Below are 13281 nucleotides of genomic sequence, written 5' to 3'. Positions count from 1 at the left end.
GATGCTGGCTTCATAGCTTGGTTCAAGCATGACAAGGAAGCTGCCTCCTTTTGTTGTCCTTGGGGTTTTGAAGATCTCTTGCCCTCCCATCAACCTCTCTAATGTGCTCCTGGTTTTATCCTGCTCTTCGTTCTATATAAAGCAACTCGTGGCCCTGTAAATAGCCAGGTCTTATGATGTTGTCTCTGTTGGAGAGAGAGCTGTGGCCTGTGAAAATATTTTTAGCTTCAAGACTCAAGGATTTTGAGGATAGGCCAGTCTAGCTTTAATTATGAATTTGAGGCAGGGGGAAGGGTCACAGGACAATTTTTCTTCACCTCACCCTGTTTCTCTCAAAACATCAGCTTTTCGGTTTTCCCTCCTTCCTTCCCTCTTTTTCTTGTACTTCATCTCCCTGCAGTTTGAGTTATGCTTTTACTGCAGTATTGCTTCCCAAAAGAAGGTTAAGAGGAATATTCAAATGGGAATTGTGGATGGATTTTAAATCTCCAGTTTTAGGCCAGTTCTTCTTCCCATGCATATTATTCCTAAGACATGCTTATCTATCATCTTTTATGGAACAGAAGGGTTTTATTTTCTTTTTCTATAAAGGAAATCTACCAGGGACCTTTTAAACTATTTCAGTAATCTGCCATAGGCTAATAGATCTTACAAAAGCCAGTGTTATTCAATTTCTCTCCAGAGCCTAGGGAAAAAGACTTTAAATGGAGATCAAAAGAGACTTGTTTTAGCAACCTCATCTAAAAATGAAAGCTCTTCATCCAACCAGGAAAAAAAACCCCGTAGCCTACAGATAGAACTGGACATGACATTAAATACATCTTTGCATTAAAAAAAATACATTTATATTCTTAAAAGAATTAATGTTGTTAATATCAAAGGCTGATTGTAAAGTGAAGGAATATCTAAGAAAAGGGAGTATATGGTATATTTGTGTATGAAATGATGCAAAGATAGATCTAGCTTCTCTATAGATGGCAATGTAAAAAATGTTATCAATGTATGAATTACGTACATTCATCAGAATTGATATGGAGAGTACATTCTGAAGAGAGGTTACAGAAGAGGATGTTTTTCTTGGGAATAAGAGTTCACGCATAGCTTTTCATGGGGGTGGCAAGTATCTTGTCAGGAACATGACATCATTATCACACCAGCTCAGGGACCCCATCCATCATCCACTAGAGTTAAAAGGTCTCCTTTAAATCAGAGCAAGCAGGGATATCATATGAAGAGCAAAGTTGAAATTGCTGGGATGATCCACACAAGAAGCCTAACTTCTTAAGTGTAGGGTATTTTTTTAGAAAGGTATGGGGGAGGTGAGGAGGGCATACTCTGACTAAAAACGAGAGGGAGGAAATGCAGAGTGGGCTAATTGCTTTTATTCTTATCTTGCTGTCTCATAGCAATTATCCACCACTTGCACTTGTGAAACTACATATAAACACCCACCCATGAGAACAATACTTTCTCTTTGCCAGGAAAAAAAAACACCTTTACAATTTGTGCTCTTACACTGATCACAGAGGAAGAGAAAGAGAGAGAGTTGGGGTATCAAATGTATTTTTCTCAGCCAAAACACCAACGAACACATTTATTTATTTTTACCATAAACGCCTCTCAAATGTAAACTAAACACCTTATACACACTTCATAGAAGGGTGGGAATTGGTGGGGGGCATTGTTTAGATCTGACTATAGGTATTTCCTGAATGCAAATCAGGAAGAGACTGGAAGAGGCACAAAGTCTAAGGTTAGAAGGAGAATTATTTGTAGGCAGGAACCAATAAGGATGGGGGTTTGGACCATTCTGATTCTGGTTGAGGTTGATTGAGTTATAATTTCTTAAGAAGAGGGTGTGTGTGAAATTCTCAACAGTACATAAATGATGTAGCTATGTAAATTAGATTCAAATGGGAATATATATGCAAGCCTGTGAGTCAGATTGTTTCCAGAAAAAAATGCTGTGGGCTGTTGTTGAAGTGACAAAATCCTAAGAGATGAACTGAAATTAGAAGGCAATGGTTAAGATGGTTTCCTGCTGTTAATCAAGAGGTATGGATCCTGGTACTTGTGCCCAAGCCATTCCCCCACTCCAGAAATGATGGATTAGTCAAGCTACTTTCCCCCACAATATCCCAGGGCAGGAAATGGGGGGGAGGGGGGAGTCCTGCTCTCCGATAAAAAAAGCTCTTTTTTCTCTGTATGTATTATATAGGGAGAAAACCTGGCCCCGCATCCCAGCTGGGAGCAAGGACTCTGGGGTCTGGGGGCATGAAGGGAAAATGGGCTTGTCTTCAGCCTGGCCCCCATTACTCCAGGCTAGTCTACTACACAACCTCCTTACACCTGCTGGCTGGGCAAGGCGGGGAGTTGTTGCAGGCGAAGTCTGGAGAGGAGCCGGATCCTGGAAGGCTGAAAGGAAGCCCTATCTTCTCACCTCCATACATTTCACCTGCCAGGCGCCTTGGGCCGGTTCTGCCTTGGCATTCTCGTTTCTCAGAAATGCCTAATAAAAAGTTTCGGTTCGGAAAAACGAGGGGCGGGAGGGCGCCCACTCCCACCCTGGCTTTCCCCAGGCAAAAGGACGGACTTACAGGGCAGCCTCCGGCTGTGGCCGTGATGGGCTTCGGGTCCAGACATCGCTTTCCGTGGGCAAGTACGCGCCGATTCGCCTGGATAGTCCACGACCTTCCCGGGCAGAAGGAGGTTCTCACAGCAGCAGATCGGCCGCCGACACTCCCGCCGCTCTCAAGCGCCTGCTCATCTTCCCAGGGAGTGGTGCAGCTCCGGGGACTCCACCGGCCGTAACTCCGGCTGTCTGGCTCCAGCAGGGCGGACTGGGACTTCGGCAGCACAACGTACCAAGTGGCCGGGATGCCAAGGGGGTGGAGCCGCAGATCGCGGGGCGGCGTGTGGGTGGGTGGAAGGGGAGGGTGTTGTTCTTCGCGCTGATTTTCCGTCCGCCTCGTTTGGCGACGTCGGAAGCGGAGGGCAGGATGAGGAGGCTGGGATGGCGCAGGCGTTCCCGAGCACGTTGGAGCCCCCATAGATTCGCCCGTGGGGTGGTTGTTGTTGTCTTTTTAAAAAATAAAGGCCGCTTTTCCCCTCAGGACCGCTGTAGGCGTGAAAGGCGGACGGGGACGAAAAGGAAGGCAGACGTCGGAGGCAGACGTCGGAGAAGGGGGGCGTGCATAAGCGTACACCGTCCCTGTCCTATTGTTTATTTTTATTTTTTATTTTTCTTATATGTATCCATGTATTCATAACTATGTTTTTAATTATATCTATTATTTTGTAAGCAATTGACAAAAATAAATAAATAAAAATAAATAAAGGAAAGGCGGAAGGCTGCAAAGTTGCGCCGTCAGGCGGGACTCCAGGGCCGATCGGCGGAACAAGCCCTCGTCGGCTTAAGTGATCCTCATTCAACTCACTTTACCTCGCAGGGTTGTTGTGGTGGAAGGGAATGAAGAAGGAATTGTGCCCTAAGTGGGAGCATGGAGCTCCTAGAGACATCTGGAAATATGAAGAAAATGATAATAATACAGCTGATGTGGTCTCAAATGTGCCTTCCCACACCTACATGTAGCTTTTGGGACACCTGAAAGCCAGCAGGCTGTTTCTTTCATACCAAACGGAATGCAGTTGGAGCAGTGTTTCTTAACCTTGGCATCTTTAAAATTAAGATGGATGGACTTACAGCTCCCAGAATTCCCTAGCCGGTTAGTTGGCCAGGAAATTCTGGCAAACCAGCCAAGGCTGGCTGGGGAATTCTGAGAGTTGAAGCGCAACCATCTTAAAGCTGCCAAGGTTGAGAAACAGGGATATGGAGAGTTTTGTTTTGTCCGTCTCGTGGGTGCAATAAAGGAACAGAGAATTGGAAATTTCAGACTTGTGCATACTATAAATGGGAAGTCCCCGTGTTTTGAACTATTTTGCAATTATGTGGGGAGGTGAGACAGGTGCTTCCATTCCCTTGTGCCTGTGAAAGGAACCCAGGCAAGGAGGGCAGGCAGGGCAGCAGGTGTGATAAACTAAATTCCTGAAAGTCCCTTTTCCGGCAAACAATTTTTTTTAATTAAAAGGCCTGGGATCACTTTATCAGATCTTTTGCCTCCGTAGACTAACACAGCTCTCTTCCCACGGTTTCTCATGTCTGATGATATTAGTGACGAATGCTTAAGGATCAGAAAAACATATGTGGTATAAAGATCCATGCTGCCAAAAAAAACCCTGCTTAGCAGCTAACAATTCTGTGAGTCCAATGTTACTTAATCCACTGATAGTGTCTAATGTCTCCCTGGCACACAGATTTTCTCTCCTAGATATCTTGTTGCTGTGAAGTGATTTGATCTGTTTTGATCTATTATTCATCAGTTTGAAGTACTCCTGCGCATTGAGCCCAATTAATTGATGGAATTCAGTGTGCTACTTCAGATGCAGTTTCAGCTACTAGTTCAGACAAATTAAAAGATGATGCTATGAATGGCTATTAACCAGGATGGCTAATGGAATCATCTTTTGTGGGACAGATATCTGTGGGGGACAATCCTGCCAGATGCTATGTTTCTCTGCTGATGGATAATGTGACACCCAAGGTGCTGAATTCCACTCCAAAGCAACTGAAATGCCTGATCTCTTTGGGATTTAGTACTCCTTTATATTTCATCCCGTAGTTCTTAATTAGGCAAATATTAGCCAGCCTTCATGGGCATTGAAAACAAGATGTAATAGACCTTTTCATAGATACATTTTCTAAACCTTGATTTACCAATGCCGTAAAATTGAAGAGTAACAATGAACAAAGGATGCCATTATAATCTCCAATACTGATCACATTTGTCCACCTCCCCTTTCTTTGCCATTTTTGGGACCACTTTGAATGACTGACAGATGCATGTCACTACTACATTTGTAACACCTAAGTATTGGTTCTTGATTCCTGATGCTGCCATGCAAATAAATCATGGCGTGAGAATTGCACAAAGTATAATTTTGTGGCTCAAGGTAAACCGCTCCAAATTCAATTGCAGAAAATACGACTTCAGCAACAGAGTGGTCAATGCCTGGAACACCCTACCCGACTCCATTGTTACAGCCATAGCCCCTCACAGCTTCAACCTCAAACTGTCTATCGTGGAATTCACCCCATTCTTAACAGATCCTTAAAGGGGGCGTGCATAAGCGCACTAGTGTGCCTACCATTCCTGTCTTATTGTCCCCATTTATCTGTATTTACTTCCTTTGCTCATTTTTATGTTCCTACCTATACTTGTTATCTTGTACATGTTTGACAAACAAATAAATAATTGTACTTTGGCAGCCAGGGCACTCCAACTCTGCCTGTATAGTCGCCTTTCTAGTTTTACCATTTGTTCATTCAAGTGAACAAAGTTGAATGGGTTGAGTTTGAGTCATTATTGTCTGCTTTGACTCATGGCTGACCATGGCAGAGAAGGATGTGGTAAGAACAAGATCTTTTCCACATGCTATGCCATTGACCAGGCTAGTTGTTCCTTTAGAGAGGATTTGTCACCTCCAGGGCAAGAGAGTGACCTAGAGACTCTTCATCCAAGTCGCCATTAAACAACCGTGGCTTCCTCCATCAAGTCTTCAACAGGAGTGTATTAACTCCCATAATCAGAGCCACTTATGGAAGGTCTTAGGGACTATGATGAAAATATGGGCCTGACTTGTCTCTCTTTCAACCTTATTCCCCCCCCACCCCAGGTTGGAATGCATATAATTCTCATCTGGAGAGTGTTAAATTCAAGGAGACTGTCCTACCATTGTGTCAGTGTGTTGTTATAAATAGTGTGATGACCCAGGGCATGACACAAAAATAACCAAGTCACAAAAATAGAAGAAAGTCCCTTTAATGCTTCCAACTTGGCTACAATGTCCAATTCTTCTCGGCTGGATATCAAACTCTTAAAGAAAACAGTTTATGGAGGGAGTAAATGCAGTCCTCACCCAAAGTAAAGTTAATTTGAAATAAAAAACCCAACACACCACAGATGATTAATTGTAGACTTCTACCAGATAACGCAGCAACCACAGTTGGGAGGAAGCCAAAACACAAGTTCCGACAAGAATGCACGCTTTGCTTCCAGCAATTTTGCCATGTGCAGTTTGTCCTTTTAAACAGTCCTCCCAGCTGCAGACCATGAAGGGGATCAGGGCCCTTTCCTCCCCTGTAGACCATGCCACTCACATTTCTCCCTTATCTGCTCCTCTCTGTGTGCCCTAGGATGAAGAATGGATGGGCCTGGGTCTTCCTCTGAATGTCCATCTGGCCTGTGCCCTTCCCCAGTTTCCTCCACAAACACCGGAGCCACGCTCACACTCCCTGTCAGCAGTTCCATCTCTCCAGACTCTCAGACTCCAACAGGGGCATGACATATAGGCTATTTTAACTGGCTTGCTTGTCTTGTCTTTTCATGCATTTCTCTTTCACTTTCAGGTTTCCCCTCTGACTTTATTAGACCAGAAGTCTCCAAACTTGGCAACTTTAAAACTTGTAGACTTCAACTCTTCAGTTGAAGTCCACAAGTCTTAAAGTTGTCAAGTTTGGGGACCCCTGTATTAGACCAACCTTTTTGTCTTTTCACTTGGGATCACTTGCTCTTGTTCTTTTCCATACCAACTGTTTCTAACTGGATGACAGAGGAAGGATGATTGTATTGTACAGATGGAAAGTGAAGGTATCGAGAACTCCTGCTTTCACCCATATTGGAGGAAAGAGGAAAGATGCTAGGGAACCCTGAATTCTGTTGAACAAGAATTAGTCCATGTGTCCAATGAAACCTATATATAATTCAGCAGCATGAGGTGGGTGACAGGTCCTCTCCCCAATTCTAGAACCAATAAGGTTGGAGCTATGTAAGGATGGGAGAAGATTTCCCAGATAGAGAACTTTTGGGCATATCTGGGTTTAACTGAATTTTCATGTGTTGTTTTTGCAATCTTACTTATGTGCAAGAGAGCTATGTATGGAATCTGGTTGTTAATGAAAGAATTATTTTTTAAGAGTCAGAGCAGCAGTCATCAGCAGTGAATTGATTCACTGCCAGTTTAGAAGGTGGAATTAAAATTTGATTTTATTTAAAACTGTCCTTTACAAAAGGAACCATATTGCCAAGTTATTTGCACTTTTTAAATTCAGTAAATACTCTTGGAATAATTTGCTGAACATAATACATGGTTTTGTCTAAGTATGTTTTCATTAAGCCCATTGTTGTGGCTTTAACATTCTAGTTTCCATCCACTGAAAAAGGTACACTCACCTCTGAGTCAAACTTTTCTCCTATTAATTTTATGGACATTTTTACATAGATTTCTTGGCATAATATGGAAGGAGTTTGCCATCATTTTCTTCATGGGGAGTTTTAGATTTCTTGGTTTAATCTACCGCACTGCAGTGGTATATTCTAGCAGCCTACTAACCTATGCTAAACAATTAATAGTGCTAATTTTGTTTCATTTATATCAGTGTTTCTCAGTCTTGGCAGCTTCAAGGAATATGGATTTCAACTCCCAGAATTCCCCAGTCAGCCAGCTTGCCAGCTGGAGAATTCTGGGTGTTGGAAGTCCCACATGATAAAACTGTTGATTGCCTTTGATCTTGTAAGCAGCAGTATGATCCTTTGCCCAACTTTCCTATTGTAGAAATGTAGTATAAATGTCTTTCAAGTACTGTATCAGCTATCTGTGAGACACTTCAGTGTTTATTTTAACAGGTTCGTGAACCAAGATGTTAAATGCCAAACAGCGGATGGACTAATCATTTTTATTACTTGACAGTTCTATTAGGATGCAATCTTCCTTGCTTATCTGTCCTGCTTTACTGTAGTTTCCATGGTGATTTTAATCTGAGCAACATTGCCCCCTGCTGATAAAATACCTAAGCATCCTGCACTTCGAAGACTAGTTAATATTTTTAGTCTTGCAATCAGTTAAAAGCAGTCCAGCTTGCTTGATAATCTCATTCCTTTCTATCTCCTCACTCACTGCATCTGAGAAGAATTTTAAATAAGGTGCAATGTCTCAAAATGAAGAATGTGATGTCAGGACTCAATGGCACATGTGAGGCATTGCTCCCAAATCTGTATAAACATCTTTTTAAAAATAATAACAAGACTCTACATGCCTAGGTTATGAATAATTGATAAGCGGTTAGGTCATTCTGGTTTAATTATGAAAGTAAACTATAAGCTGAAAAAAATAATTTTGATTTTTGGTTCCCTCTGTTTCCCTATTTATTTGTTTTTCTCTCCTCTCAAACAAAGCAGGAGTTCCTTCAAAAAGATTAAATAAAGAATTTCAGGAGGAAATGCAGACAGAACACAATCTAGTACCTTCTGAGTCAAAAGAAGCTAAATACAAGTTTGCTGGGGTACAAGCATGTGAGCACACTTATCTGGACAAGAAATTGTTTGGCAATTCTGGCTGGGAACTTTACAAATCTCACTCTCCACATCTGAACGCAAAAGTATTTTTTTTAAGAGGCAACTGGTCCTTCTGGTTTTTTTTTCTTTGAAGATGTTTCGCTTCCTATCCAAGAAGCTTCTTCACCTCTGACTGGATGGTGGGGAATGCGTCCTCGGGGTCATCTGAGTGGTGTAAATGGGTGTGGAGGAGCCTTCTTGGAACTATTGTAGCTGGTAGCACTCAGTCCTTTCAACAGTTCCAAGAAGGCTCCAGACCCATTTGCACCACTCAGGCATTTGCCTGAGGTCACAGATAAACCTTAACAACTCGCTAAGAGAACACAAATGACCAGCTGTCTGCAAGGAGTATAAATCCTCCCATTTCCCACCATCCAGTCAGAGCTGAAGAAGCTTCTTGGATGAGAAGCGAAATGTCTTCAAACAAAAAACCAGAAAGTCCAGTTGCCTCTTGAAAAAAGCACTTTGGGGGCAACCATGATCAGATTCTGGATGACTGAGAATCTCCATAGACACTCCACATCTGAAGAACAATACATTGAGGGGGGTTGTCCTAATTGTAATACAAACCAGTTAGAGCTACTCCTTCTTTCGGAGAGCAGCTGGTGCTCTCCAATACACCTAGGCTGATACATTGCCTACTTTGCCTCCCATCAAGGCAAAGATTTGCATTTGTAGAATGATTTGGAAGGAGGGGTGGTGCAGGTACCTCCTAAGCCAGGGGTGTCAAACTCAAGGCCTGCGGGCCAAATCCGGCCCACAGGGCTTATACCTGGCCTGCGGAGCCACCCTGAAAACAGTGAAGGACTGGGCCAGGGTGCCTCTGCCAACGAAAACGGGCTCCTGAGCTCCGTTTCTGGCTGCGATGGCCTCCTGTAGCCCTCTGCCAGTGAAAACAAAGCTCAAGAAGGCCACACACGGCCCTCCCGAGCTCCATTTTTGCTGGCAGAGGGTTGCAGGAGGCTTTCACAGCCAGAAACGGAGCTTAGGAGCCCGTTTTCGCTGGTAGACTGCTCGAGCTGCCAGAGGTGCCCCCATGAGTGACACCAAGTAGGCCATGACTGCTCTGGCCACCCCCACCCCGGCCCTCTGAGGTCAAACACAACCCTGATGCAGCTCTCAATGAAATTGAGTTTGATACCTCTGTCCTAAGCTTTTCCCCACCAGGTCACTGCCTACTCAGCCTTAACCTAAAGCCAATCTGAGGATTCCCTTATTGGAATCTGTCTCAGCCTCTCAGGAAAAAAAAAACCACTTAGGTAATATTTCCAGTTGTTTTCCATAATCCTGCTCCTCCCACCCTTTTCTCCAGCACTTTAATTTCTCTGCCATTACTGTCATGGTTTCTGATGTCACAAAGAAATGATGTCACAGCACCTGTGCAACTTGAATATCACTCATGGCTCCCCAAACCCAAGAGGCCCAGTAGCTTCTCAGAGCCAGAGGGAGCAGTCACCAAATTTTCTCTCAGCTATCTTGCTTTTGAGCTACAGGCCCTCCTTTGAATCTCTGGCTGAACCACCTGAAATAAGATGAAGGCTGTCGGAAAGAAGAAAGAATATCTTAATGTATTCCCTCTTGCGGCATTTTGAATATTACGGACCTAAGTTTCATTTGAAAGTTGATTATCATTTTAACAGTGACTCTAACAAACTCCTGTTATGGAGTAATAATTTGTAACCTTGTAATACTGAGTTCTATTTGAACTATGTTTATTGCATTATGATTTTGTCCATTGATTTTAATGGGCTACATTGTTCTTTTCAGAAGTAAGACTAATTAATATCCACAAGCCATAATGTCATAAATGTGAGGAAGAGATGACCTTCCAGATGTTGCTTAACCACATATTCTGTGATTCCCCACTATTGGCCAAGTTGCCTGGGGTTGATTGCAGTTTCAGTTAGCAATATTTGGAAGATCCTATGTTGCCCATCCTGGTATGCAGGTTTAAATCCTAAATTATTAAATGACTAATAAAAGGAAGGAAATAATTTTTTTCTTGGGGAAGAAAGCTGAGGAATCATAGTATATAAAGGTAGAAACGTTGAATTATCTTTTATAGAAGCAAAACCAATAAAGGTCTCTTTTAATTGTAATCAGTGTTATATATTGACTTTGGCAATTTGCTGAACTAACAAATTATATTTGTCAATCTAACAAATGATATTGCAGCAATATCCAAATCCTCAAAATCATGGTTCTTATTCCAGGAGCTTGATTATCTAAATAGGATTATCCACCAACAGTAAAAGTCATTTGGAGATTTCAAAGATAAAGGAGACAGCCAGAGTAGATGGTGGGTAGCATATACCATATGTCAAGATTACAAGGCCATTCTGTCTCTACCATCCCATGTCTCAAAGCTGAATGAAATTACGCTTCATAAAAGTAAAACAGTGATTATGTGTTGCCCACAATTTGTAGGTCTTCCAATTCAAGTCTGGAAACTATTAGAAGAGAAAGATGCTTCCAGTTGACTAAAATTTGACTGGTCACTTCATTAGTCCAGAAAAAACACTTTACCTAATACAGGTAGTCCCCAACTTATGACCACAACTGAGCCCAGAATTCATTAATTTGTTAAGTAAACTTTGTCCCATATTATGACTTTTCTTGCCACGTTTGCTAAAGGAATCACTGCAAAATTAGTAACCCGGTTGTTAAGTGAATCTGGTTTCCCCATTGACTTTGCTTGTCAGAAGGCCACAAAAGGGGATCATACGACCCTGAGACATTTAAACCATCATAAATATGAACCACCTTGTCAAGCATCCAAATGTAAATCATGTGGCCACAGGGATGCTGCAGCGGTCATATGTGTGAAAAATAGTCATAAGTCACTTTTTTTTCAGTGCTGTAACTTTGAACAGTCATTAAATGAACTGCTGTAAGATGAGGGCTACTTGTATACACCCTGCCAATCATAAGAATGAATAGTCGGTATCTTATATTGAGTATAGATTTTACTTCTCGTATAAATCTGTAGATAAGATGGACTGCACATAAATAAATAAAATAAACCTAACTTTCAGCATTTCAGTTGGCAATCAGTTATAGATGGGACTTCCATCTTCTGCCAAGATAATGGCAATTTATTGATGGAACACTCCCTCCGAGGCAACTCATATTGTATCTATTTCAGTGATTTTCAGTTGCTAAGTGAAAACATGGGATGCTTAAAGAAGCAGTCAGTGCCATTGGTCTTTAAGACATTTTTGCTAATTTGTATTTCTCAAGTTTCTGCTATTTTTGTTTTTGTCACATCTTATTTTAATCAGGTTGGATCTTAATTTAGCTGCTTTTTTGTCACAGACTTGCTGAAATGAATGCAGCTACTGCCTGATATTTTTAAAGCCTATTCTTGATGTAATAATGCTTAACAGAAGTATTTTGAATTCGGTATCTTAATATTTCCAATGAGTTGGTCTTGTCCATAATTTCTTCCACAATCCAAGAATTGCAATGATCAATTGTCACTGTTTGCTTTTGTCTTCATGTTGTCATGGAAAATGTGTGTGCAGGATGAGCAGCTCCTGCTTTAGAGGATACATTGGAAAGTCTGATTTGCAGCATTTTCCTTGAAACTATTTGGCAGTCTGTTTCCTACTCAAACTCCAACCTCATCCCACCTCCTGGATCCTGTGACTTCCTTATTCTCTCTTGCACTTTTTCTTCCTCCTATCTTTTCCAATCTCTTTAAAAGATGGCATGGATGCCCTCTTAAACAGCGAGCAATTAGGTATGCTTTTCTTAGCTGAAAAAAGCAAATGTTGCTGGACATACATGGATTCAAGGTGCACATTAGCTGTTTTGGGGGTGGGGTCCTTCTTATTAGACAGCTGGAGGGAATGCTGGTCAGCTATATGAGCACAGCAATTGGGATGATGGTGTAGTGGCTTGGAAGAGTTGCTGAGGGTAAAAGGGACAAAGCAATGACTGGATAGAAGGACCATAAATGTGCATCTAACCAGGGACGGGATTCAAATTTTTAACAACTGGTTCTGTGGGCATGGCTTAGGTGGTGGACATGGCTTGGTGATCATGTGACTGGCTGGGCGTGACCAACTCAATATCACTCACATCGAGGCACGCATCTCCCCGCCTGGCCTCTCATGACTGTGGGGATGCTGCAACAGTCATAAGTGTGAAAAAATGGTCATAAGTCACTTTTTTCAGTGCCATTGTAACTTTGAATGGTCACTCCACACAAGCAAAGTACCAGCAAAGGAGGGAAAAAAAACTCCAGAGACAGGAAGTCTAGTCCTGCCAAGAATGTAATACGGGTTAATGGAGAGGCAGTTTCTGTAAGCAACACCAGAATGTTTCCTTCCTGCTTCCTTACAGGATTAGGCAGTAATTTCTTCTAACAACCGGTTCTCCGGACTGCTTAGAATGTTAACAATCGGTTCTAGCGAATAGGTGCGAAATGGTAGAATCCCACCTCTGCATCTAACCCATTATATTTTTAAAGATAGAGACACTTTGAGAATCTTGAGTTAGAGTGTACAGCAAAATATTTGAATCAAAAGATAGATTGAAACAAACAAGGCAAATTAAATAGTATTGAACTCAAAAATACATGAGAAGTTAAACTTAGGCCTGAGTTTCTCAACCTTGGCAACTTTAAGATCTGTAGACTTCAATTCCCAGAATTCTCTAGCCAGCATGGCCTTTGGCCTTTGGTCACAAAGCTGAGCCATTTTTCTTTGTTCTGTCATGTGTATTTTTACTTACAGCTCATCTCCTGCAGTTTTCTCCAACATGGCATCCTTCAAATGTGCTAAGGATTCCCAAGTCTATGCTGGTTCAGAGGTCTGAAAGTTTTTCA

At 42.1% G+C, this 13281-nt stretch overlaps 1 protein-coding gene across 1 annotated transcript in view; it reads right to left on the bottom strand.

The window, feature by feature from the left end:
* Positions 1-2896, bottom strand: part of DBNDD2 (dysbindin domain containing 2) — a 30651-nt gene extending 27755 nt beyond the window's left edge. The window contains exon 1 of the mRNA XM_026697570.2: positions 2598-2896. Within this exon, the coding sequence (XP_026553355.1) occupies positions 2598-2643 (46 nt within the window). The 5' untranslated portion in view covers positions 2644-2896. The remainder of the gene's footprint in view (positions 1-2597) is intronic.
* Between the last annotated feature and the right edge of the window lie 10385 nt (positions 2897-13281).

Source organism: Pseudonaja textilis, chromosome 3 (genome assembly GCF_049901715.1).
Source record: "Pseudonaja textilis isolate UNSWEBS1 chromosome 3, rPseTex1.2, whole genome shotgun sequence".
Lineage (NCBI taxonomy): Eukaryota > Metazoa > Chordata > Lepidosauria > Squamata > Elapidae > Pseudonaja > Pseudonaja textilis.
This window is presented reverse-complemented; position numbering and strand designations above follow the sequence as displayed.